At 43.2% G+C, this 27,742-nt stretch overlaps 1 protein-coding gene across 2 annotated transcripts in view; it reads left to right on the top strand.

The window, feature by feature from the left end:
* Positions 1–27,742, top strand: part of SLC24A4 (solute carrier family 24 member 4) — a 152,653-nt gene that overhangs the window by 69,501 nt on the left and 55,410 nt on the right. For both annotated transcript variants that reach the window (XM_053603507.1, XM_053603508.1), the window contains one exon: positions 23,252–23,328. In XM_053603507.1, coding sequence (XP_053459482.1) covers positions 23,252–23,328 — 77 coding nt within the window. The remainder of the gene's footprint in view (positions 1–23,251; positions 23,329–27,742) is intronic.

Here is a 27,742-nt window from a genome sequence, read left to right as displayed (position 1 = left end):
TGGAAAAGAACCAGAAGATGTTGGCTCAGAGTTGGGGAAAAAAATACACATTGGGCCAGAGTGCAGTTAAACCAGAGAAGAGTCCATGGGCCTTGACTAGGACACTGTGGACACACTTGCCTTCTTTGGGCCATATGGGACTACTGTTCTTTTTTACCCTTGTTTTTGAACCCCAGTTCATTAAGAGTGTCAATCCCTTCCATGGGGAATCATTGAGCAGTATGTAACTGATCACATAAATGTCAGAATGAGCTGCAGTGATAGGACGTTAATTCATTTAGTTTCTTCTGTCAGGCCTAAAAGCATCCTAAGCGCATGGGTTCCCTGTTATCTTTGCCTTTTCTCATTTATTTCTGTGGGCATTGGTATTTAATGGGAGATGCTGCACCTTGCAAATGCAAGTTAGAAAGCGCTTTTATCAATACTCCTGATGCCTGGTGTAAATAAGAGTCACCTGGGTATGTTTGAGGAGTTACTGACTAAAGGAAGAAAATAAATCTCAACATGTGCTTTTGCCAATCCCTGCTTGAGAAGAGAAATTGGGAAGTGGAAGCGAAAGCTGAAGTGAACATGAGACTTTTGAGAGTATCTGCATCTCTCAGAGAGGAGGAACTCACACAAGGTATCCAGCCACTTGCAGTCCTTGCTTCTCTACCAGCACAGCAGGAGGACACAGTGAAGAAAAAAGACTACAGCCTCATCTGTCACAAGGAGGAGTCTGAAAGTGCCTGCCTCTTAGAGTTGAGTTAGCCATTGACACTTACAAATCAAGTGCACAAGAATTTATTGGACCCCATTGTTTGCCTGCTGCTAGGAACTAGGGGCACACCATGAAAAGGTTGTTCAGGCTGTGCACTGCACAACCCTGGAGGGTATCATTCAAGTCATAGACATAAGTGATTTGTCTCTTTATTATGACAGTATTCTAGTTCATGGATGCAAAATGTCTTAAAGAAGACTTTTTCTAATTCTAGGCTTGCTGAGGGCTGGGATAGACTAAATGTAGAGACAAAGAAACAAATTCAGGCTTGGTGCCTATAGCTCAGTGGCTAGGGCACCAGCCACATACACCAGAGCTGGCGGGTTTGAATCCAGCCTGGGCCTGCCAAACAACAATCACAACTACAACAACAACAACAAAAATAGCCAAGCATTGTGGGCAGGTGCCTGCAGTCCCAGCTACTTGGGAGGCTGAGGCAAGAGAATTGCTTAAGCCCAAGAGGTTGCTGTGAGCTGTGATGCCACGGCACTCTTCTAAGGGCAACATAGTGAGACTCTGTCTCAACAACAAAAAAAAAGAAACAAACAAACAAATGCAGTATATGACAAGCTACTTAATGTGCACCCTTGGGCACATTACTTCTCTGTCCCTTATGAGAGTTGCTGCAATTTCTACAATACCCCAGGATGTGTATCTGCCCAGCCAGGCAGTGAGTGGCAGTTCAGGAGGAATGAAGCCTGGAGAGAGAGGGAAGCATCTCAGTCCTTTCCCCAACAAAATGCTCCAGCCTTTTCCTTGCATCCAGTCCAGACAAAGACGATATATATTCACCAGCAGCAAATTCATTCTTGGTTTTCCTTTAAATACCATGTTCATAAAAGTAAAAGAAAAATATGAGACAAACATATTCAAATTCATCTGAACCTATGGCCTGATCTCCCAGGTGATGGGCTAAAGAAGAGTGATGGCACATATTAGTTCCATAACATTTAAGCACTTTGTAGCTTGCTGATCATGGTCCTCAGAAAACATTAATCAACTTATACTCTTGTTTCAAGGGACAAGGGCAAAGCTGAACAATATTAATGCTTGCTAGAATAAGTAAGTTGCATGTCTAAAGTAAGACAAAATTGGTTAGCCTGGCTTCTAAAAATACTTCTGTGAGGCAGGCGGGATTATTGAGTGCTAAGTGGGATTACATACAACTTAAGTTAGTAAAGCCATCGACTTCCTAATTGTGATAGTCTTGAAATATATTGAGTTATACATGAATAGTCACCTGTCCTGGGCATATATCCTTGGTGACAGCCATGTAGAGCATCCCAGCTCCTTCGAGTCACCTGGAGTGACCCATATACCACGATCAAACCAGGTATTAAGGCAGAAGCTTCAAGATTGTTTGAGAGCCATATGCTTGAAAAATCAGAAAATATTATTTCTTTGCAGATTATTTAGGATAACAATCCCAACAGTAACCCTGAAATCTCAATATCCTTACCCCATAGAAGTTAGTCACTCCCACAACAAACCAGCAGTGAGTGTTCAGCAGGGACCCTTCCAGGTGGTGACAGGGATCCAGGTTCTTTCTATCTTGGACCTCTGAGCAGGTGGCTTTCAGGTCCCCGCAGAAGGGGAGTGAAAATTGAGAAGACATGTCTACTTCTGAAGCACTTTGGCACAGAAGTCATGCATGGCTCTTGTGATGTGATTGGCAGGGTTCTCTCGGTGGACAGCTGCTTCTCAGCAGTGACTTTCCAGCGTGGAAGGGGAGCATGCATCTTTGGGGAGAGCCCACCGTACCATTTTCCCCTCTGTCCCCACATACAGAATTAGTTCAAGCTAGCAGATTTATCTAAAGCTCGAGGAGCACTGGCTGGAATTGGAGATCTCATAAAGGGGACCTCATCAATCAGGGAGAGTTGCTTCCCATCCTTTAGCCACATTTTGAAGTAGGCATCTCTCATCCGTCTTTTCTTTTGTCTATATCTTGCTAATGCTGTTCCCCACAGATTTTGTTAAAAACTTCCCTTTGGGCCCTGCACCCCACCCCACCCCCTGCACATAATGCTGTGTTCCTACGTCACGTGCCTGCCTTCTCTTCAGCCCAACTACTCATTTCAGTGCTGTGGGCACCCAGAGTAAAGAGGTAAAGGTGATGGGGCAAATTTACACTAATATGAAATTGACATCTGCTTTTCTCTGGGAAATAACTGCATTTTTAAAAGAAGATGTTTGTATAAGCTTCACTATGGGTTTATCAGAGTCTCGGTTCACTGAATGTATAAGCAAACAGTGAGTCTCATAGTTTTGAATATAAATCAAAAAGAAATATAATACTAGGTTCTGTGGCCTGGGTGTGTCTATCTCCCAGAGTAAAGAGGCCATACAGTATAGTCATGAAGGTAACTTTGCCACTTGCTGTGTGACTTTGGGCAAATTAGCCTCTGGGTGCCCTTAAATCAACTGTTACAGAAAGTTCTTCACTATCCCAGGAGTAGCATCTGTCCAGCCAGGCAGACCAAGTAGATCAGTTAGCCCTCAAACTGGGAGTCATAGCCCCTCCAAAGAGAGGTAAATTTAAGAACAGGCCTCAGGAGCTGTTTGTTTGTAACAAGGAGGTAAGTCTGAACAAGTAGTAGAAATTTTTCCATCAGCCCTGACCCTGAGTAGGTAAGATGGCAAGGCAGCAGTTAGCTAGTGACCTCACTCTAGCAGTACTCTATAGCGTTAAAGATGGACTGTAGTTTTCGAACTAGCTTGCAGGGTACCCAGGAGTAGATTAACAACTGTGGTATTTGTATACCGTGGAATACTATTCAACCATAAAAAGATGGAGACTTTACATCTTTTTTGTATTAACCTGGATGGAGTTGAAACACATTCTCTTTAGTAAAGTATCGTAAGAATGGAAAAGCAAGTATCCGATGTACTCACTACTTATATGAAGATGATCGAATACACACCCACAGAAGAGAAAAACTCAATTCAAGTTGGGGAGAAGAGGGGGGGAGGAGGGAAAAGGTGGGTGTGCTCCCATTTAATGGGCACAATGTAAGGGTATATGGCACATCTTTTGGGTGTGGGACACAACTGCAAGAGGGATTCTACCTAACAAATGCAAATATTTTAACCTAGTGGTTTGTACCCTCACATTAACCTGAAAAAAAAAAAAATTAAAAAGAAAAAGAACTAGCTTACACAGTGATCAGATACAGCAATGGCAGAGAGATTACATATGCATGCACGTATGTGTATACGTGTGTGTGTGTGTGTTTTGTCTTAATTTTGTTTTGTGGCCAGGAGCGTTTCCAGTGTGAATTTCCAATAAGCCAACATATTGAACTGTCAGGGGAAGCTCGTACGGTTCTGTGTAAGGTATGTGTGTGTGTGTTTCACATCCACAAGGGGGAATGAGTCAAGATGGAAGGAAAAAAGACGGGAGGTGGGGTTTGACTAAATTGATCTGGGATTAGAATCTATTATTATGCTTGTTGTGGTTAAATTGAGTCTTCTGGGCTTATTTGTTTAAGGAAGTGGCTTCCTTCATTACTGAACTTGTTTATCCCAGAATAGCAGGCAGTCAGTGCCCAATGTGTTAGTACCTACACCTAGAGAGCTTCCCTCTCTTTATAAGCAGGTATATTTAATTTACCTTGTGCATTTATCTTATCTTGGAAGGCTTCATAGGTAGGCTAATTATTTGGAGATGATGGCTGAGAGGAATGAGCCACAGTAGGTAATCTCATGGTTTGGATCCAGGCCGATGGGGTTTAGGGATGGGTTCTGGCTTTCCTGCTTATAGGCTGGTTGGCCTCAGGCAAGTTACTTAGTCTTTTGGAGCCTCAGTTTTCTTATCTGCAAAATGGGGATAATGAGATCTGCCTTTGAGGTGGTAATTAGAATTAGGTGATGTAATGATTGACAAATGTGGATTGCTTTATTTCTCTACTGGAGTTGATACTAGAGTTGACAACAGTTTGTTTTACTTTTTCCCTTTAAAAGCTGATCTATACTTGTTCTCCTGATGAGAAGTTTCCCTGTAGGAAAACTGAGCAATGGTCATGGAGAACTTTGATTACTGTATCTGTGAATCACAAGTCATTACTGTTGGCACTAGACAGAATATCCCCAGAAGCTAGAGTTTTCTGAGCGAGGGAAAAATGTGCTAGATAGGAAATCTGGTCTCAGGATCTCCGGGCTAAGTTTGTAGGGTAAAGGGGGTGAGCTCTGTGTGTGGGCAGGGCTGTGGGTTCAGGACAATCCAATGCTGAGCACAGGACAGAGGTTGGGGCAGGGTCAGGACAGTCCAATGCTGAGTACAGTTCAGTCTCCTCCAGTCTTTACCAGCTCAGTCATTCAAGTTGCTCTGGGCCTCTGAGACCACAAAGGAGTCCAGCAAGCCGACTTCAGAAACTCCAGGTCCTGAGAGGAGGAGATACAATACCAGAAGCTTTTGTGGCTGTGAAGCACCATGATGCTGGGGCTGCCCAAGAGCAAGGGATGGAGAAGGCCAACACATTAAACATTATTATTATTCAGAGCTATGCATCTGTCTTTTTTGTTTAAGAGCGCTCTTATTGAAGGATAACATACCTAAAAGAAAGCACGCTTAATACATTTTCACAAACTAGACATGTCCATGTCACCAGCACCTAGATCTAGAAACAATACTAGCCCCAGAAGGTCCCCTGTGTCTGCCTCCCAGTCTTCTATACGTCTGCCGGGATAGGGCAGCCATGGTCCTTATCGGTGACAACACACTATTAATAGTTTCATAAGGACACATTTTTATTTATTTTATTTTATTTTATTTTATTTTATTTTATTTTATTTTATTTTATTTTATTGTTTTAGAGACAGAGTCTCACTTTGTCACCCTCGGTAGAGTGCCGTGGCGTTACAGCTCACAGCAACCTCCAGCTCTTAGGCTTAGCCGATTCTCTTGCCTCAGCCTCCTGAGTAGCTGGGACTACAGGCGCCCGCCACAATGTCTGGCTATTTTGTTGTTGTTGCAGTTTGGCTGGGGCTGGGTTTGAACCCGCCACCCTCGGTGTATGGGGCCAGTGACCTACTCACTAAGCCACAGGTGCCGCCCAAGGACACATTTTAAAAGCATAAACTTCCACAGATACCCATGAGAGAGTGTCATAGTTTTCTGTGTCATTGACCACACAGGATAGCAAACGTGTACAGAGCCCTTGCTGTGTGCCTGGTCCTCTTCCACACCCTGTACAGAATCATCTCTCCTCACCTTCTGAATGATTCTAAGAGGCAGGTGCTCTAGTAATTTATGCCTGTTTTACAAATAGGAAACAGAAGCATAGAATGGTTAAGAACCTTGCCCAAGGCCACACCACTAGTAAGCATGGAGCAAGAATTTGAACCCAGACAGGGAAGGTCGGACTTGCCTATGCAGTGTCTGGATAAAGGTGCAGGGTAATTCTCACTTGGATAACAGAATTACCAAACATCACCAATTCAATGGATTAATAACATGGAAATTCATCCCCAAACAAGTATCTGTACATTTCGGATGCGTGGACCTCGTGGGAAGGGTGTTGGTTTCATGCTGTCTCAATTCATGTGGATTTGAGCGCCTTTTGGGCAAATCTGAGCCCTAACCTGAGATCAAGAGTCACTTCTCTAGCCTAGTTACAGACTAGGAAATTAGTTCCCAGAGAAAGAGGACCCAAATCCAGTGAGTTTGGGGGCTGAGACTAAGAGATGATTCTGAGAGATGATTCTGTCTCAGTAGATGAGCCCTGAAAAGTACATGCATGCAATTTATCACTTCCGCATTTAGCAGAAAGCTAGCTTCTCCTGTCCAAAAGATTCCAGAAAATTCCTGGGTTGACTCACATTGGACCATTTGTCTATTAATGAACCTGGGGAAGGACCAGCCTCACTCAGGGAAAAAGAACAAGGGTTCCCTCAAGGAGAACCAGGGTTTTATGATGCTGAGCAGGGTTGGATGTTAGCTTTATCCACACCCTAGCACTGAGTGGCCAGCTCTGGTGTGATCAGACTTTCTGAGATAGGCTGACCTGCATTTGGGCTGGACACCTCTATCCTTTTGAGCATAGGAAGTGTGGCCACAACCTTCCTGGCCCCTCTGCTTCCCTGCCCAGGGTCATGGTGCTATGGTGCCACGGTGCCCTTGGCCTCCACGGTGCCCTTGGCCTCCTCGTTGGAGGGCACAGGTGCTTCCCTCCTCTCCTCCATCAGTCCTCCATCAGGTGGGTCACATGGCCATCACCATTCTACATCTGTCCCTTCCTTTTCACTGTCACCTTGCTCCCACAGCTTCTGCCTGAGGTCCTGCTCCTTCTATCCTCCCCAGCACCCTGAATGACATCTCTAAAACCAAGCCCAGCCCATGGCCAATCCAGCTCCTCACCTGTTTTTAATATAGCCTGCAGACTAAAAATAGTCTCTATGTTTTTAAATGGTTGGGAAAAAACTCAAAAATAATAACATTTTGTGGCACACGAGAATGATACGGAATTCAAATTTCAGTGAACATAAATAAAGTTTTATTGGAACACAGCCATGCCCATTTGTTTACGTATTATATACGGCTGCTTTCATGCATTGCAGCAGAGACCATATGGCCTGCAGAGCCTAAAATATTTACTATCTGGCCCTTTCCAGAAAGAAGTGGGCCAACTGTTGGTTTAAAATACTCTAATCCTGTCTGTCCTGTGCTCAGACATCATCTGGTGCTCCATGATGTCCTTGGGACACAGCCAGAGCCCTTCTCCTGACACTCAGGGGCCTCTTGTCTGTTCAAGCTCATGCTTCTGTCATATCCTCCCCTGCCTCCTAGAACTTCCTGGATCTTGCCTGCATAGAATTCCCAGCCTCCTGGGCTCCCTCCCACCACCCTCTCTTGGCATCCAGTTGGTGTCTTTGCCTAGAAAGTCTCTCTCCTTCCTCCTGCACGTCTCCCAGGAAATCCTTCAGGGCCCAGTTCTCCCATCTCCCACTCTTCCCTTAGTCATCTCTTCTGAGCTACAGTTAATTGTTCCCCCTCTGTGTTCCACTGAAGCTCTGTTTAAACCTTTCCCTGTGGCATTTGTCTTGCTACAGTCACCATTAGCTACACATCTGTTCCCCCTCCCCAGTAGATTGCAATCGTCGCCCGATTTATCCTTATTCTCTCACAGCCCTAAGCACAAATCCTCCCAGCAGATGCCCCACATTCAGTGCTTGTCAGAAGGAATGAAAGTCAAGATCTGGGTTGGGAGCAGCTTCTGTTCCAGGTACAGACCTGCTGGTTGTGTGGGAACATAACGTTGGAGACGACAGCTGATGGAATAAAAATATTAAATCATAGCAGGATGGACAGGGGTGTGTTGCCCACCCCCACTAATTCATGGATAGGGATAGGCAAAAGATATACCATTGTCAGAAGAGGTTGATGTGAGTCAACAGAATGAGACTTTAACTTAGAGGACAGGGTGAAGGGGAAGGAGTGACATTGGAATTTTCTTGCATGTTTCTACCGGTTTGGGTAGAGAGAGTTCTTTCACAAAGGAGAATGTGAGCTTTAGCAGCATGTGAACTGGCAGATAAACCACGTGTGAGAAGGAGAGTATGGAGGTTTTAATTACAAGGAGGCACAGTGAGGCAAGCATCAGTGTTTAGGGAGTAGAGACAGCAGCCATCATTTTAACTTAGACTAGGTTTCTCACCTGGACGCTACTGGGCTGGATAATTCTTTGTTACAGGTGGTGTCCTGTGCATCGTGAATGTTTACCAGCACCCCTTGCTTTCCCTACCGGATACCAGTAGCACCCTTCCCCCACTTACGACAATCGAAAATGTCTCTGGTGTCATAAGTAGGGGGATGGTCACCGCTGGTTGAAAACCCCCTCCCCACATGAGTGCATCTCACACTGTCGGTAGTGAAAGACCTATTTCTTTATTGGATTGATATGATTTTAAAATACTAGAAAAATCCCTAGAAAAGTGATCACATACTTGGTTGTTGCACTGTCACATTGCTTTACATGTGTTTAAATGCTCCCTCGGCTCCTCTTCTGTCAGGGATGTGTGGCAAAGAGTTCATGGACATGCTTGGTGTGCTGGTGCATGCTTGTGATCACATACTCAGGAGGTGGAGGCAGGAGGATCACTTTTACCCAGAAGTTGGAGTCCAGCTTGAGCAACATAGCAAGACCCTATCTCTATAAAATAAAAAGAATAAATAAAACTTTCAAAAAATTAGCTATCATTAAAAAAAATTAAAAAAGCAAAAACCAGGCTGGGCATCGTGGCTCACACCTGTAACCGTAGCACTCTGGGAGGCCAAAGTGGGTGGATCGTCTGAGCTCAGGAGTTTGAGACCAGCCTGAGCAAGAGCATGGCCCTAACTCTACTGAAAATAGAAAAACTAGATGGGTGTTGTGGCAGTAGTCCCGGCTACTCGGGAGAAGCTTGAGGCAAGAGGATTGCTTGAGTCCAAGAGTTGAGGTTGCTGTGATCTAGGCTGAAGCCATAGCACTCTACCCAGGGTGACAGCATGAGACTCTGTCTCAAAAAAAAAAAAATAAATAAAAAACAACAGCAAAAAACCCAACAGCTCATTCACTTCATTCACTGACCACACTTGAATATAGCCTTAGACCCAGAATAACGTTAGAAAACACTCTCTGCATGTGTAGAGGTCGCTGTGTGCTCTGGGGTTTTGGTCACTTTCAGGCAATATATGATGTCCATCGGTCATCTTTGTACATGCATGTGCAGGCAGAGGATTGCCGTGATTATAAAATACTAGAAAAATGATCACATACTCAGTTGTTGTACGGTCATATTGTGTGACAGTCTACAGCCTAGATCACAGCAACCTCAACTCTTGGGCTCAAGTGATCCTCTTGCCTCAGCCTCCCGAGTAGCCGGGACTACAGGTGCCTGCCACAGTACCCAATCCAGTACTGGAACCACTGTGGAAAAGTACCGACTCACCTCTTGTTGGAAGGTGCTCATAATGACTACTCCCCGCTAACACACTTCTGGCCTTGTTCAGAATTCTCCTGAGGAAGGGCTGGAGTTGTGCTTTTCTGTTGACCTTCTTGTGAATTGTTTTATTCCCTGATCATTTCCCGAAGCAGGCTGCTTTGGAACTGGAGGTCAGACCTCCCGCCTACACATTCCTGTGCCAGCCTCTCTCTGGAAACGGGGCCGATTACGTTCTGTTTTTCTGGTCCCAGAGCCCAGCATGGCGTGTCCATTGTCAGTGGTCAAGGCTGGAAGTTTGACCCCATTGTCTTTGGTCCCATGGCCCAGAATAGGCTCATAAATGGTGGAAGATGGCAGTGTGAAATATGCATGAATTTAAAATTCCAAGCCTAAAATTCTGAGGAGAGAAATCCCTGCCATCCTTCAGGGAAAGGGCAGTGCTTGATCTTGCCCATGGTGGAGCCCTGCGGGCTGAGGGATGAGAAAGGCTGGAGACTTCTGTGCTGTCAGCATTTCCAGCTGTTCAGATGAGATGCGAAGTGTAGTGTGCATGGGGAAGGACCCACACGCTTGGACCAGTAAGTAGGGAAAGAGAGAAGCAGGCTAATGGGAAGCAGAGAGACGTTTCCTGTCTTAACCATGAGCTTCTTACTTGCCATGTGCCCTGCTCAGAGCAACAGCCACTGAGCAGAGCAACCACTGTGGCCAGGCATCACCACATGCTGTCCTCATCCAGAGGAGAACACGGAGGCCAGTGCTGCCAAAATAACAGTGTTCAAACTGAGATCAGGACTGAGCTGTCCAGGCCTTTACTCCAGTGTGTCTTGTTGGATTCTTCACCCTCAGTTTTGTGGGTATTTTTGAAGGAAGGGCACAGTGGGTCAGAAAAGGTGTTGGTTCAGTGGACTAAAGTGGCTCATCTCATTTCTTGTTCTGTGATTCTGGTCAATCTCCCATCTGTAACAAGCTAAGAACCTCCTCAGACTTCACAGTCATTTTGTGGAAACTAAGGAGCTATGTAATTTTCCACAGGCTCACAGAGGAAAGCCAGGAATAAAATTCAGACCCTAGTGACTCTAAGGTGGAAAAAAAAAATTTTTTTTTTTTTTTTTTTTTTTTTTTTTTGAGATAGATTCTCACTATGTCGGCTTTGTGGTGTCACAGCTCACAGCAACATCAAACTTTTGGGCTCTAGCGATTCCCTTACCTCAGCCTCCTAAGAAGCTGGGATTACAGGTGCCCCCCACAACGCCCGGCTATTTTTTTGTTGCCATTGCCATTGTTGTTTAGCAGGCCCCGGCTGGGCTTAAACCCACCAGCCTCGTTGTATGTGGCTAGCGCCGTAACCACTGAGCTACGAGCGCTGAGCTGATGGTGGAAAAATTTTTGCCAGAGCCAAGGATGAGAATAAGCACTGAACATAGAAGGAAATTAGGCAGACTTTTGTTCTTACGAGATTTTAGGAAAAAAGAGTCATATGCCCAAGTTACAACTTTCTTTCTACATGCTTATTTACGCACCTACTGTGTGTAATATACCCAGAAGTATATTAAGACTATCAGTTTCTTCCTTCCTTTTTTTTTTTTTTTGTTTCAAAATATTACAGGCATATAGATGATTTTGGTTATATAGGTTGCTTTTGTTATGCTTGAGTCAGGCTTGTAAGTGTGCCCATCACCCAGGTAGTGTACCTTACATTCCCACCTTCTTGATTTCCATTGAATCTTCCCTCTGAGCACATGTGTGTTCATCAGTTAGTTCCGGTTTAATGACGAGTAAATGTGGTGTTTGTTTTTCCGTTCTTTAGATACCTCTTAGGTAAATGGTCTCCAGTTCCATCCAAATTGTTACAAAAAGGCCTTAATTCATCCTTCCTCATGGCTAAGTAGTATGCCATAGTATACATATACCACATTTTGTTAATCCACTCATGAATTGATGGGCACCTGAATTGATTCCACATCTTTGCGATTGTGAACTGTGCAGCAATAAACATTCAAGTGCAGGCATCTTTTTGATAAAATGACTTCTTTTCCTTTGGGTAAATGCCCAGTAGCAGGATTGCTGGATCAAATGGTAGGTCTACTTTTAGTACTTTAGTTCTTTGAGGAATCTTCATACTATTTTCCATAGAGATTGCAGTCCCACCAAAAGTGTTGAAGCATTCCTTTATCTCTGCATCCACACAAGCATCTATTGTTGTTGGGCTTTTTAAGAGAAGCCATTTTAACAGAGATAACTTGCCATCTCATTGGAATTTTAATTTCTATTGCCCTCATAATTAGTGAAGTTGAACATTTTTTCATGTGTCCATTGGCGGTTTGTCTATCTTCTTTTGAAGAGCTTCTGTTCATGTCTTTTGCCCACTTTTTAATGTTTTTGTTTGTTTTTTCCTTGTTGATTTGCTTGAGTTCTTTGTAGGTTCTATTAGCCCTTTATCAGATGTATAGCTTGGGAATGTTTTCTCCCATTCTGTAGTTTGTCTATTTATTCTGTTGATTATTTCCTTAGCTGTGCAGAAGTGTTTAATCAAGCCCTCTTTATTTATTTTTGTTGTTGATTATTTCCTTAGCTGTGCAGAAGCTTTTAATTTAATTAAGTCGCATTTATTTTTGTTGTTGCTGGGAGTGACATTAGGGTCTTTCTTATAAATTCTTTGTTCAGGTCAATATCTAGAAAAGTTTTTCCAACATTTTCTCCTGGAATACTTATGGTTTCATGACTTATATTCAGATGATGTATCCATTTTGAATCAATTATTGTAAGTGGATCTTTTTTCAGTCTTCTATATGGGCTATCTAATCTCTCAGCACCGTTTATTGAATAGGGCTTCTTTTCCCCAGAGTATATTACTGTCTACTTTATCAAAGATCAGATGGCAATATGAGGGTGGTTTTATATCTCAGTTCTCTATTCAGTTTCATTGGTCTGTGTCTCTATTTCTGTGCCAATACCATGTTGTTTTGATTACTATAGCCTTGTAGTATAGTTTGAGGTCTGATAATGTGATGCCTCCAGGTTTGTTATTTTTGCTAAAGGACGCTTTCTGGTTCCAAACCAAGCACAGAATTATTTTTTCTATATCTGAAATATGACATTGGTAGCCTTAAATGCCTGTGTCAAAAAGACAGAAAGATCACAAATTAACAATCTAAAAACATGTCTCAGAACTAGAAAAGGAACAGCAAACAGTAACTAAAATCAGAGCAGAATTAAATGAAATGAAGAAAAAAAATACAAAGGATCAATGAAACAAAAAGTTGGTTCTTTGAAAAGATAAACAAAATTGATAGACTTCTTGCTAGATTAACCAGAAATAGAAGAGAAAGGACCCAAAATAAACTCAGTCAGAAATGAAAAAGGAGATACTACAACTGACACCACAGAAATACAAAACATCATCCTCAAATACTATGAAAATCTTTGCACACATAAACTCAAAAATGTAGAGGATATTGACATATATCAAACTCTCCCAAGATTCAATCAGGAAGAAATAGAATTCCTCAGCAGACCAATAATGAGCAACAAGATGGAAGCAGGAATAACAAATCTTTCAACAATAATAACAAAAAATCCCCAGCCCAGATGGATTCACAGCCAAATTTTACCAGAACTTCAAAGAAAAGCTGGTATCCATACCATAGAAATTATGGAATAACACCAAGAGGGAGGGAATCTTCCCCAGATTATTCTACAAAGCCAGTATCACCTTGATACCAAAGCCAGGAAAGGACACAACAACAACAACAAAAAAGAAAACTACAGGCCAAAATCTCTTATAAATAGATGCACAAATCCTCAATAAAATATTAGCAAACCAATTCAGCAGCACATCAAAAAAATAATCCACCATGACCAAGTAGGCTCATCCTAGGGATGCAAGGATGGTTCTACATATGTAGGAGTCAATAAATGTGATTTATCACATAAATAGCAAAAAAAACCAAAACACCATATGGTCATCTCAATAGAGGTAGTAAAAGCATTCAACAAAATTCAGCACCCTTACCTGATAAAAACCCTCCACAAACTAGACATAGAAGGAATGTATCTCAAGATTATAAAAACCACATATGACAGATCTACAGTCAACACCATACTGAAAAGGAAAAAGTAGAAAGCGTTCCAACTAAGAACCAGAACGAGACAAGGGTGCTCACTGTCACCACTTCTGTCTACCTAATGCTAGCCAGAGCAATCAGGAAAGAAAAAGAAATAAAGCTTATCCAAATCAAGAAAGAGGAGGTCAAACTATTGCTTTTTGCTGACAATATGATCTTATATCTAGAAAACCCCCAAAGACTCCTGGAGTTGATAAATAAATTCAGCAAACTCTCAGGTTACAAACTCAGTGTACAGAAATCATCAGTATTTCTATATACCCATGACAGTCAAGCTGAGAGTCGAATCAAAGACTCAATACCATTCACAATAGCTGCAAAGAAAATAAAATATCTCGGACTATATTTAACCAAGGAGGTGAAAGCTCTCTACAAAGAGAACTACAAAACACTGAAGAAAGAAATCATAGATGACAAAAACAAATGGAAAAACACATCATGCTCATAAATTGGTAGAGTCAACGTTAAAATGTCCTCACTACCCAAAGTAATTTATCGGTGCAATTCCTACCAGGTTTCTTCTTCTACCCACAATCTGCATCATCCTATTAGTTAAACTATGGTGGCTAGATGGTCTCATTAGAATTGTAAGTATTTATGAGGACTATGTACGGTCATACAGTATATAATAATATTACTGTCAGTGACATTCTGCACATACAGTGTGGTCTCATAAGATTATAACAGAACTGAAAAATCCTTGTCGCCTAGTGACAGCTGAAGGATGCTGCCCCTGTGTAGGCTAATGTGTGTGTGCAGGTCTTAGTTTTTTAACATGAGTTTTAAAAGAAAAAATAGAGAAAAGTTTATAAGATACAAAGATTTTTGTACAGCTATATAGTGTATTTGTGTGTTGAACTAAGTGTTATTACTGAAAGAGTCAAAAAGTTTTTAAAAATGTAAAAGTTCATAAAGTAAAAATGTCACAATAAGCTTAATTTATCATTGAAGAAAATGTTTTAATACATTAATATTTAGTGTATCCTAAGTGTGCAGTGTTTACAAAATCTACAGTGGTGTGCAGTAACGTCCTAGGGTCTCACATTCACTCACCACTGACTCACAGAGCAACCAGTACTGCAAGCTGAATTCACAGTAAGTACTCTACATGGGTGTACCATTTTTTATCTTTTTTACTGTATTTTTACTGTAATTGTTCTATATTTAGATGTGTTTAGATACACAAATACTTATCATTGCATTATAATTGCCTGCTGTCTGTGCTTGGTATAATAATATGCTGTGCAGGTTTGTAGTCTGGGAGTCATAGGTCAGACCATACCATAGGTGTGTATTGAACTCTGCCACTAGGTTTGTTAAGCTCACTCTGGGATGTCCGCTCAACAATGAAATTGCCTAATGACCCACTTCTCAGGATGTACCTACATTAAGCAATGCGTGTCTGCATTTGCTCAGCCAGCACTCAGCAGGCAACGGCCTGCTGTGTCAACAGGTTTACAAAAGGAGACGTTGTACTGTCCTTTCCAGGCAGATCTCAGTGGGCTTTCCCAAATAGAGCTGACAAACTCAGCCCGTTTGTGCTGAATCCTGACTTAAGACTTCTTGCCTTAAGGCTACTCAGGGGACCAGCAGGGATTAGGTCTAGAAAGAGAGGCAGGATTGTGCCAAGGAGAAACATGTCTAGACAAGGACGCTTTGGAGGAGGGGTAGGTAGACAGGGCTGGAGCTAAGTGCTGGGGTGGGGGCGGCTTGGCCCACAGCTGTCAGGAGCTCAGCACTTGAGCTCTAAGTGCTGGTCTCCTGGCTCTGCTTCATCTGGGGGCAGGTGTGATTTCTCCTTCGTATTCCAACTCCCATTTTCATGTTCCAGTGTACCTCTTCGGGTTTTCCAGCGAGACAGAACCTGTGGGAGGTATATACACACATACTGCTGTATGTATCCATAAAGGGATACATTTAAGGAATTAATTCTCATGATTCCAGAAGCCGGTAAGTACAAAATCTGTAGGTCACACCAGCAGGGTGGACATTCGCAGATAAAAGCTGATGCTCAGTCTGGAGGAAGAATTTCTTCTTCTCCAGGAAACCTCAGTTTCTGCTCTTAAGGCCTTCAATTGATGGGAGTGGAGTTGAATTCACACCTGCATTATTGAAGGTAATCTTTACGTTATGTGATTATAGATGTTAAGCACATGCATGAAACACCTTCATAGCAACACCTAGATTTATATTCAGCTAAACAATTGGGTGCTGCAGCCCAGCCAAGTTGACACAGAAAACTCACCATCACATCAAACTTGCTGTCTGGCCTTGACCTCAGAACTGGAGGTTGTCAGGGGTAAATGGAGGGGTCATCCTAGCTTCCCTCCAGGCCCTTCCCTTTTAGCAGGCAGCCTGGACCCTGTGTTCTTGGCAAATCATCCACCTTCCCTTAGCTTCACCTGGAGAGGCACCTCCAAGTCCAAGCAGAACCCTATGGCATCTCTCACCTTGTTGAACTTGGGGCTGTCTAGGAGAGGAAGTACCCAGTGTCCACGTTGAAGGATTTTCTTGACATGTTAACACGGATGACTTTGACTTTTCCTTGCTAAGTGGTATTGATTTTACTCCAGGTCATTGTGCACCTACTGAACAGATTGAACATGAAATTTATCATTCAATCTGGGGCATTTTTGAGAGTGAAGGAGATACTATTAATTAGACTGACAGCGGGTATAAATTAGGACTGTCCTGGAGAAATCAGAGCATCAGAGCATATAAAAGACCCAGTGATGTTGCTCTTAAGAGCTTTTTAGAACTTGTTAATACAGGAACTATGTTCAGTGCCTGTGTTTCATGAATAAAGGGCTAATCAGTCAACAGATGTGGTGCTATTATGGGTTGAGTTGTTTCCTCCAAAAGGTATGTTGAAGTCCTGACCCCTGCTACCTGTGACTGTGAACTTTTTTCAGAAATAGATGTGATTAGTCAAGATGAGGTGAAAATTTTCTCTAGAAGAGGCCCGTAATGACTGACACGTGCCTTTTCCATGTGTATGAATCCAGCTGGTTACTCAGTCATCCTTGCAATGACAGCGTCACAACAAGGAAGTCTTATGTCAAAGAGAAGAAACGTTTTCTGGCTTTTGTGATCCACTCAAGTGCCATTGTGAGCTGGATTACCCAGATTTCAGTCTTAGCTCTGCCACTTCCTGGTTGTGTGACCTTGGGAAAATTCACTTAACCTGAACCTGCCCTAATTAGTCCATCTGTGAAATGGGGCTAATAATATTTCATTGTGAGGATTAAATGAAATAACCATGTATAAAGTACTTAGAGTGAAGCTTTGTAAAAAAAAAAAAAAAAAATTGCACCACCTCAGGCCTCCCAGAGTACTAGGATTACAGGTGTGAGTCACCACGCCCAGCTCTGTGGCTCTGTGTTCTCCTTAAACTGGGAGATTAAGTGGTTCTTGAAGGGGCAGGGCAAAGATGTCCAGCATCATCAGGGCAGGTGGGGATAGCAGGGATGGCTTAGAAAACATTGCCCCTGTGATATTAACCAGCCCAGTCTCCCTCTTGGGTGGAGAATAACTGAGCTGTATCATATCTGGGGCCTTGGTCAGCTGTTAAATTCCATGACGGTTGCTCCTGGAAAGAGCAATCCTATTGCTGAGTCTTCCAATTGTATTTTTATTTTTTTGTGGTACTTCATCTCTTTTGGAATGTACTAAAAGAAAATAGGATTTTAACTCCTTTTCATAGAGTTTAAACCAATGATTTAATCTAATTATTTTTACTCCCGTTTGGGACGTGAGGGTGACGGGTATAAAAACCTAGACGTTCCAACCGTTGCCCATGAAAGGCATAAAATTCTTAGCAAGAGTTATTTTAAACCATACAATTTAGAGAAAAATCACAATTTTTTTTTGCTTTCAGTTTCTGGCACTTGGGTGGTTTCTAAAACACATACCTTATATAAGTTAAAATGATAGAAATCTGAAGCTATTTAAATTACTTCCCAGCCTTCCAGTCTAGTTTTCATCGTTTCAGAATAAACGTCAGGGCTTAGAAGGTGGGGTTATTTTTAACGAAGGTAGAAAGCAGAGAGAGACTGGCATGTTTTGAGGCAGTTTTTTCCTTTAAAGAAAATTCAATTCACAGTTTATGTTCCCTAAAGAGAGCTGACTAATTGAAAGGCTTAAGAAAGATGAGCATCTCACAGAAAGAAAGCACATCTCTGTCAAAAACTTTCCATCTGATAAAGGTGGCTGTGTAGCATCCAAGAAGCAGTTTGGGAAAAGCAGAGAGGAGAAAGCGGGGTCAGCGAGACTGTCTCCTGCAGATCCTTCTGAGCACAGCTTATATTGGTAACTCCTGAGTTAGTATCAGAAGAGATGTGGAAGGCTAGATGTATAATCCTCAGTGGACATTTCCCAAACACCTACCTCCATGCTTGCCATGGGATGACACAGGTGTGCAACTGTGCCCTTTGGGGTCCCATATACCGGCCCTACCTCCTGTTCTGAAGAGCCCCGGTTCCCTTGCAGCTAGGGTTCTGAGTGTAAAGTCGATTCAGCCAATTGAGAGGATTCAAAGGGCTCAAAAGAAGTAGCATGTTCTTCCTGCTACTGTTTCCACCAGCAAGTGAGGTCATAGAGACCTAAGTATTGGGAGGCTCTCCTGGCAAAGCATCCACTTCCTCATTCCTAACATAGGGTGTTTTTGGACTTGATCATTGCATTTCCCATTTGTCTTAGCCCATTTGGGTTGCTGTAACAAAATAGAGTAGGTAGTTTAAATAACTAGGGATTAGGGGTACAGGGAGGGGTTGACTGTAAAAAGGTAGCACAAGGGAATTTTGATGATAGAGAAACTTTCGTATCTCAGGGATGTGATGGGAGATACACAGCTGGTGATGTCTTATATGGGTTTCTCAAAACCTATAGACCTACATACCATAAAACATGAATTTAACTGTATGTAAGATAGATGGATCCATCCATTCATTCATTCATGCATTATTCATACACACATTCCTGCATAAATAGGAAGTAGTCAGTTTTATTAAATGTTTCAAGGTCAAGGAAGATGAGTGACAGGTTGTCCCTAAATTCATAGGCAGAATTGACTTACAAAATGCAATGTACATTTCAATAGCATAACCTCTATGACCCTTGAAGTTTTCCGGAACACAAAGCCTTCTCCTTGGATGAAGAGGACACCATCGTCCCTGGTTGTGCAACTGATGTGGGTAAAATGCTCAGATAAGAAGAGCCTGGTGCTGGTTGGATTCCCAACTTTGGCTTTTCTCACTGCCTCTCAGTCATGTGTTTACTCACTGTACCAGATGGACACATTCATGGGCTCAGCACCTAGCCTAGTGCCCCGCATATAGCAAATGATCAAAAAACGGCACTGACTTGTACTCTTTCAGGATCAAGGTATTTTCCACGTTGATAATCTACCACGTTTTGAATAACTTTAGCCTTCTCTGAAAGGGAGATCACCCTCCAAGATGAAGAGCTGCTATGTCCGAGGATGCCTCAGGGTACATCAGAATTTCATCCAGCAGTTCCCAAAGAGAGAGCCCAACATCTATTAAATGGGAGTTCTGTAAATACTGGTTGGATAAATTCATACATGTTGAGAACTAGTGGCAATATTGGCAAAGTATAGAGCCTTGAAGGGGCAACAGTAATGTAGAGCATCACCCAAGTAGCTTTTTGTGTGTAGACAAAAAAGCTCAAGTGTGTCTTGGGGCCTCCAATTGGCAGTTTGTAAGCTGCTGGGAGGATTGAGGTGTGCTTTTGTCTCCGAGGACCTTGAGGCTTCCCCTCCAATGTTTAGGAAGACAAATGGCAGGAAGGGCCTCCTCCAGATCCCCCGGGCCCCCCACACAGTTGGGGATGGACGTGTGTAAGGGAGGCAGACATCTGGGGTACAGGAATGCCTGGGCACGCGTGGGACCAAAAGCCACTTCTGGGCAAAGGGAAGAATCTTAAAAGGGAGTGGTGAGTGGTCGCCTTACCTCCTGTTGCCCCTCTCTGACATACATCCCCACCACCAGGTGTAGAGGGTGCTGGGATCATCCCTGTTGGCCTAAGCTCAGCTCCACCTGCAGATACATCTCCCCCTTCCCTGCACCTACGACCTCCGGATTTCTGCGACTTAAAGGCTTAGGTGTGACCTTGAAAGCAATGTGTGTACCCCACTGATCTTTCTCTATGCCCTGGTGGGGATTTGAGCAGACAGGGCAGGCTCACCCCCTCTAAGACACACGAGCATCACGCCCTTGAACGTGGTCCAGCAACTCTTGATCCCAGCAAGCCCATGGGAGGAGAAGGAAGGTTTTCTCACGAACCTAGGATTAAATCAGTCCAGTGTTCAGAGTCAAATGTGGCCTGTCTAATCTGTTACTCTGTCTCATTCTCTTGCTGACTTGCTCTCTCTTGCCCCACAAAGCCAGTTTTGTCTTCTCCTTTGCTTTCACACACCAAGGCTGTGTCTTGTGGAGCTGTGGGGAAAATGGGCAGCAGAGGATAAGTCTGTAAGTTGACAATGGTCAGAGTGCTGGGCAGCCAGGCTAAGCTCAGTGCTGGGTGTAAATTGTCTTACTCTTTATGGCCCCAGATTCTTTTGTGATCTCCATCATAGGTGAGGGCACAGCCACCAAGGAGTTAAGCAACTTACCAAGGTCACACAGGCCATAAAGGGCAAAAGCACTTTCTGAAGCCTAAATCCTTCTGCTTCTGTTTTTTTTTTTTTTCTCCATTTATTTTTGAGACAGAGTCTGACTCTGTTGCCCTGGGTAGACTATGGTAATGTCATAGCTCAGAGCAACCTCAAACTCCTGGACTTAAGTGATCCTCTTTCCTGAGCCTCCTGAGTAACTGAGACTACAAGCATGTGCCACAGTACCTGGCTAGGTATTTTATTTTTAGTAGAGATGGATCTCACTCTTGTTCAGGTTGGTCTCAAACTCCTAAGCTCAAGCAATTCACCTGTCTCGACCTCCCAGAATGCTAGGATGGCAAGGTGCACCAAGCCCTGCCTCCATCCACTTCTAAAGACACTGTGTTGAGCTCCTGTATAGGACATGTGTGGTTCCAAGCTGCAGCTGTTGGTGGCAAAGTTGGGGGGTCTAGTTTCCATTGAGAGTGCTCAGTGGTCTGAATCCTGCCCCCATGCCAGTTTCTAGAGGATTTGACTGGGAGTGGACAGTCCCCACCATCAGCTGCCTCCTGGGCAGGCTGGGGTGGGTATCTGCTTGCTTTGGCAGCATTTGGTAGCCTTGCAGGGCACACCACACACACAATGAAGATGACTGTTTCATTGCTTTGCATTTTGCAGCAAATTGTCACTGGACAAGCAGAGGACCAGAGAGGTTGAACAATGCAGCCAAGGTCATTCAGACTCACGGGTGGTTGAACCAGCATCTCAATCCACAATGCACTTGATTTCCACTTGGCCAGAACATCTCGGTGTTAGAGGCAGCCCCTAATCCTGGACAGGGAACTTAGGGTACTGCTGTGAGTCCTGCTTTATATGGCTGGGTGCCCTGAGCTGGTCATGTCTCTGAGCCTCATCTGAAAACAGATTGTGATTGATGGCTATGGGGCCTGCCCATGGCTTTAGGATATGCCAGGAAGACTTGGATGGGGTACAGCATGGTAGGTCACAGGCAGCTTGGGAGCTCTGTTCCTTACCCACTGTCTGTCTTTGCTGGCAAATAAAGGCTACGCATGGCGTTCACTCTCTCCTCTGTGGCCCTCTTGCGTATGCATGGGGGCTGCAGAGCAAGGCATGGGCCGGAGTGTCTAGTCATCTGCTCCTACCAAGGGCAAAGCCATTTATTTGTAATCCACATCCCCTCTCTGCTGGAGGACAGACATATCCTCAGCAGCAGAAAGATGGCATGATATTATTCTAATTTTGAAAGATTCTAGTTTTTCCAAACATTTTCAAAGATGTTATTCTACTTCCCAGGCTTGGATAAATCACCAGCTCCCAACACACTGATTTGGAGAATCAGGAAATGTCTCGAATTTTCATGGCAGAAGTGTCTATTGATCTACCCTGAAATATCCCAGACAACTGCATTTCTCCTGGAAACAAGATCTTGGCCTCAGGAATGGAGAGCCTCTCCCTTTGTAATTCTCCATCCCTGAGCTGAAAAACCTTGAAGTGAATCCATGTCCTTGAACTGACAGCAACAATTCTATTAAAGAACTTTGATTACAAAGGGAGAGGAGAGAGAGAAAGAGAGGGAGGGAGGGAGAGATGTGTGAGAAGTAGAAGAATCTATTTTTCATTAAATGCTGCTTGTTTCAAAGCGGGAACATTTTCTGGGTATCTGGGGAGCTAGTGTTTTCTGTGTCTTAACTGGAAAAATCTGATCTTAACAATGAGAAGTTTCCATATAAAGAAGAAGCCAGCATTTTCAGAGCTGAGGGCTAAATTATATTTACAGAGAAGGGATTTCTGTCCTGGAAGTTTATTTAACAAGCATTTATCAAGTGCACACTATGAACCAGGTGTCATTCCAGGTACTTGAGGGGTTTGCAGGGATAATAGGATGAGATGATAAAGACTGTTATTTTTATTAATATTCTTTTCATTGGTTTATTGAGTTAATTGCTAAGGTCTACTGAGAACCTACTGTGTACCAGGCCTGACCTAAGCATTGAGGATGCAGTGGTGAACAGGACAGTGTGAATGTCTGCCTTCTAGAAGTTTCTGGCCTATCCTGTATGATGAGGATCAGTCTGTGGCGTATCTTACTGGGGATCTGTAGAAATGGCATTTGTTTGTGTCTGCATTTGTTCATGAAGTGCTAATCTACTGGTCATCTCAAATAGGGCAGAAAGGTGAGAAGAAATTACTTCTCTCTTACCCATAAACAATCTGAGGCAGGTGAATTGCTCAGAGCTGCAAGGGAGTACAGGGAAGGTACTCAAATCCTGAGCATTTTATTTGGATTGTTCCCACATTATTTTGGCTATTAGGAATAATGCAGCTATGAACATTCATTTACAAATTTCTGTGTGAACATATGTTTCCATTTCTGTTGGGTATATACTGGGGAATAGAATTGCTCAGTCATATAACTCTGTGTTTAATCTTTTGAGAAACTTCCAGACTGTCTTCCAGCATTGGACCACTTTACATTCCCACCTGCAACGTGTGAGTGTTCCTTGTCAACACTTGTTATTATCTGTCTCTTAGATTATAGCCATCCTAGTAGGTGTGAAGCATTTCGTACTGTTTTTAAAAAAAAAAAAAAAAAAACAAGGCACATCTAACACATGGTCAACTCCAAGGTGCTAGAATATCCATCTGCTTTTCCCTGAGCAGTCTACCCTGGACTGGGAGATTGCTGCCATCTCTCTGCTCAGTCCCAAGTCAAGCAGCTCTGTAGGTCCTTGGTGGACTCCCAAATGTCAAGTGAGTTTGTCAGGAGTCCCACGGATAACTAATGGTCTGCTGTCTCCTCTTGTTTTCCAGCAATTCATGAGTTCCCCTCAGACCTGTTCTCCAATAAGGAGCGACAGCATGGAGCCATCCTGCTGCATATTCTTGGTGTAAGTGGTCTTCGTGGACTGATGTCACTAAGCTGGTGCTATGTGGAGCCTCCTCACAGTGAGGCAGAACCATAGGGTATCTGCAGTCTTGGTTCATGCTTGTAACAGCCCTGTATGGAGAGAGGATTTGGGACCTGTTTTACTCACCAAGAAAAATGGTATCTTCAGTGTATTAGGTGATGTGCCCAGTGTCACACAGCACAGGAATTCAAGTCTTTCCTATCCCACACCTTCTGCTTTTGTAAAATAGACATGATGTATGGACAAGAGTCGAGTGCATCAGGCCCTGCATGGCACACGGTCAGTCCTCTCTGTGTGCTCGCTGTCAAGATTCCCTGGACTATCCTTACATTTTACCACCTTTATGTAGCTAGACAGATGCTCCCTGACTTAAGATGGTTTGACTTAGGATTTTTCAACCTTATGATGTTGCAAAAGTGATATGCATTTGGTAGAAACTGTACTTTGATTTTCGAATTTTATCTTTCCCAGGGCTCTCAGCGATAGGCAAGAGATTTTCTCTCCTGATGCTGACAATGACAGCAAATCACAGCTCCCAGTCACCATGCCATCAGGAGAGTAGACAACAGATGCTGTGTTGCCAGATGATTTTGCCCAACTGTAGCCTAATGAAAGTGTTCTGAATACATTTAAGGGAGTGTAGGCTGAACTATGATGTCCAGTCAGTTAGGGGTATTACATGCCTTTTTGACTCAACAATACTTTCATCTTAGAGATGGGTGTATTGAGACCTAACTCCATCGTAAGTCAAAGAGTATTTGTAGTTTAAAACTTGGGTGCACTTCTAGTCAAACATTCCTCTATATTCAGATAGGCCTTGATGACTATGGTGTAGTTCAAGTAGTAATTCAAGAAGAAATGATGGGTTCAAACGTAAATTACAGGTCACTCACTTGTGATGGAGTTAGATAAACCGTAGCCATGGGGAAGTCTGGTCCTCTGCCTGTTTTTGTAAATAAAGTTTTATTGGAACACAGCCATTCTCATTTCTATATTATCTGTGGCTGCTTTTGCACTTCAGTGGCAGAGCTGAGTAATTGCATCAGAGAAGCTATGGCCCACAAAGCCAAAAATATTCACTATCTGCCCCTTTACAGAAAAAGTTTGCTGACTCTATTATATGGTATGAGGAGACAAAGATGCTCAATGTTTTTTCTCTACTTTGGATCAACCACAGAAAATTCTTCTCCTGATCAGCTTCCCCGACCACCCAGCACCATCTGCTTGTGTGTTTATACCCAACCATGTATTAGTCTTTGCACGAGATAATTAAGAAAGTGAAATCTGGGATTCCCACATAGATAGTAACAACTAGAGAATAATGAATAAGTAAAGCTTCAATTAACAGGATAAGCCATTAATAAAAATGAAGATTAGAATGAGACTCATAGGCAAATTTTGAATGACAAGCCTATTCATTACTTTTATGATAGAGTTATTATCTTTCTGGCTTCTCTGGCTTTATACTCCCTCCCCTTTCCCTAGGCAGTTTGGACATGGCTGATTGTCCCACAGGCCTATAACCCTGCCTTGTGAAAGTCTTGGCGTAGCTGAGACAAAGCCTTTTATGCTAAACTGAGCACACCTCCAGAAGTTTAAAGGAATTCTTTAGAGCAGGGGTTACCAACTGAGAGTAGAGGGCCAAACCTAGCTCACCACCTGTCTTTATAAATAAAGTTTTATTGGAACTCAGGCCACACCCGTTCTGTAGCTGCCTTTGTTCTACAACAGTAGAGTAGTCATGAAAGAGAACATTTGACCTGCAGAGCCTAAAATACTACTATTTATATAAAAGTTTGCCAACCTTTTCTTTAGAGCACGAAAAGACCCTAACTTAGGAGCCCATTTTGTCTGCGGTGCTCCCTGGCCCGGGAGCTGGAAATCAGGGTGCTATCTGGGGCCGCTTTCTTGCTAGTGTTTCTGAGGGCATCTGAGGAGAGAGTGATTGCTAGGAGTGCGAATTCGAGTTAGAATCCTGAACTCTGTAGCAGGCCTCTCCCACTTGCTCTCTCCCCTTTACTCACACCCTGCTATAAAGAAATATATTTCTGGCTTGGCGCCTGTAGCTCAGCGGTTAGGGCACCGGCCACATACACTGGGGCTGGTGGGTTTGAACCCAGCCCTGGCCTGCCAAACAACAATGACAACTACAACAACAACAAAAAAAGCCAGGCATCATGGTGGGCGCCTGTAGTCCCAGCTACATGGGAGACTGAGGCAAGAGAATCACTTAAGCCCAAGAGTTGGAAGTTGTCATGAGCTGTGATGCCACAGCACTCTACTGAGGGCAACCGTAATAAGACTCTGTCTCAAAAAAAAGAAAGAAAGAAAAGAAATAAATATATTTCTTTGTGCTTTCCGCCTAAAAGATGATGGGTCAAATACAGGGGCAGTCACCTCTAGACTGTACACCTACCTTAGGTGCCCCAGCCACAACTAACATATCGTCCACTTTATTTAATCATAATTAATTGATTGTGAATTGTCACACTGATTTAGCTGAGGCTGCCAGGCCTTTCTCTTTTGCAAACAGAACCTCCATATCACTTTTTCTTCAAAGAAAGAAATGGCTTCCCCTGATGCTTAAAGTAAAACCCTTCTCCTTTCCGTGGGTCCTGGTCCTTGCCTCTCCCTCCAGCCTCACTGGCTTTGTTCCACTTGTTGTTACTCAGATGCATCAAGTACACTCTCTCCTCGGGGCCCTTGTACTTATTTCCTGGGAGTTATAGATGCCTGTTTGGCTGTTGGTTTGTTCCTCACTAGGGTATGTTACGAGAGGGTTTTCCTGACATCCTTCCCACCATATCCCTGATTCCTAGAATGTGCCTGGCATGTAGGACAAGCTCAGGGAAGCCCCACTGGATAGCTGCATGTATGTGCTGGGCATGGAGAAGCTCCAGACACAACCATTTTAAAATTACTGATCTGTTCCTGTGTCATCATTAAATTGATGAGGATACTGAAACCTAGAGCTTTGACTTATCCACAGTCATATGGCAAAAATCCAGTATAAGAGTCTGGATTCTTTATTTCACAAACCTCCCAGTTTATAAATGGCCTGTGTAATTTAACATGTGCTAGCATTAGGTAATATCCCAGGAAATTATAGGTTTCAAGCTGCCACTTGTTTCGGCAGGGCGCTCTTAAAATTTTCCTTCTTGGCCCTTAGGGTTAGATCTTGCCTTTTGAGGGTAGACTCCGGTGCTAGCAAAGAGGCTGCTGCTTTAAGAAGAGAGGTTTTAAGTATGGAGAAACCTCACAGCACTCAAGCTAGACCTCCCATTTGATCCTGCAATCCCATTACTGGGCATCTACCCAGAAGGAAAAAAATCCTTTTATCATAAGGACACTTGTACTAGACTGTTTATTGCAGCTCAATTTACAATCGCCAAAATGGGGAAACAGCCTAAATGCCCACCAACCCAGGAATGGATTAACAAGCTGTGGTATATGTACACCATGGAATACTATTCAGCCATTAAAAAAAATGGAGACTTTACATCCTTCGTATTAACCTGGATGGAAGTGAAAGACATTATTCTTAGTAAAGCATCACAAGAATGGAGAAGCATGAATCCTATGTACTCAATCTTGATATGAGGACAATTAATGACAATTAAGGTTATGGGGGGGAGGAAAAGCAGAAAGAGGGACAGAGGGAGGGGGGTGGGGCCCTGGTGTGTGTCACACTTTATGGGGGCAAGACATGATTGCAAGAGGGACTTTACCTAACAATTGCAATCAGTGTAACCTGGCTTATTGTACCCTCAATGAATCCCCAACAATAAAAAAAAAAAAAGAAAAAAAGGATTTACAAAGTAAAAAAAAAAAGAAGAGAGGTTTAAGATAGGAAAAGACTAAGTGTTTTCCCTGCTAATTTACCACATTCTGCTTCACCTCTGGTCACCAAGACGTGTGTGGGTTTATCCCCCTGATCCACTAAGCAATTCAGTGAACACCAACTAGTTGTCTCCTGGTTCACTTCGATTCTGACACTAGTCACCCAGAGACAGTGTCAGCTCCCAAGGGCTGAAAGTTTAGTCCCACAAGATGGCCCCCACTTCAGCTGCCATTTGAAAGCACCTGGCTGTGGTCTGTGCTTCTCACCAATCAATGATAAATCCAAGTTCTCATGACCCCCTGATCAGGTTTGACTAATTTGCTAGAGCCAGTCATGGAACTCAAGGAAACATTTAACTTCCATTTGCCCCTTTATTAAAAAGATTATTACATTTGCCCATTTATTAAAAAGATTATTACAAAGGACACAGACAAACAGCCAGATGGAAGCAATACCAAGTGTGAGGTATGGGGGAAAGGGCTGGGGCTTTCATGCACCCCTCCAAGGCACCACCTTCCAGGAACCTCCATGTGAGCCCAGAAACTCTTCAAA

This window comes from Nycticebus coucang, chromosome 9 (genome assembly GCF_027406575.1).
Source record: "Nycticebus coucang isolate mNycCou1 chromosome 9, mNycCou1.pri, whole genome shotgun sequence".
Lineage (NCBI taxonomy): Eukaryota > Metazoa > Chordata > Mammalia > Primates > Lorisidae > Nycticebus > Nycticebus coucang.
This window is presented reverse-complemented; position numbering and strand designations above follow the sequence as displayed.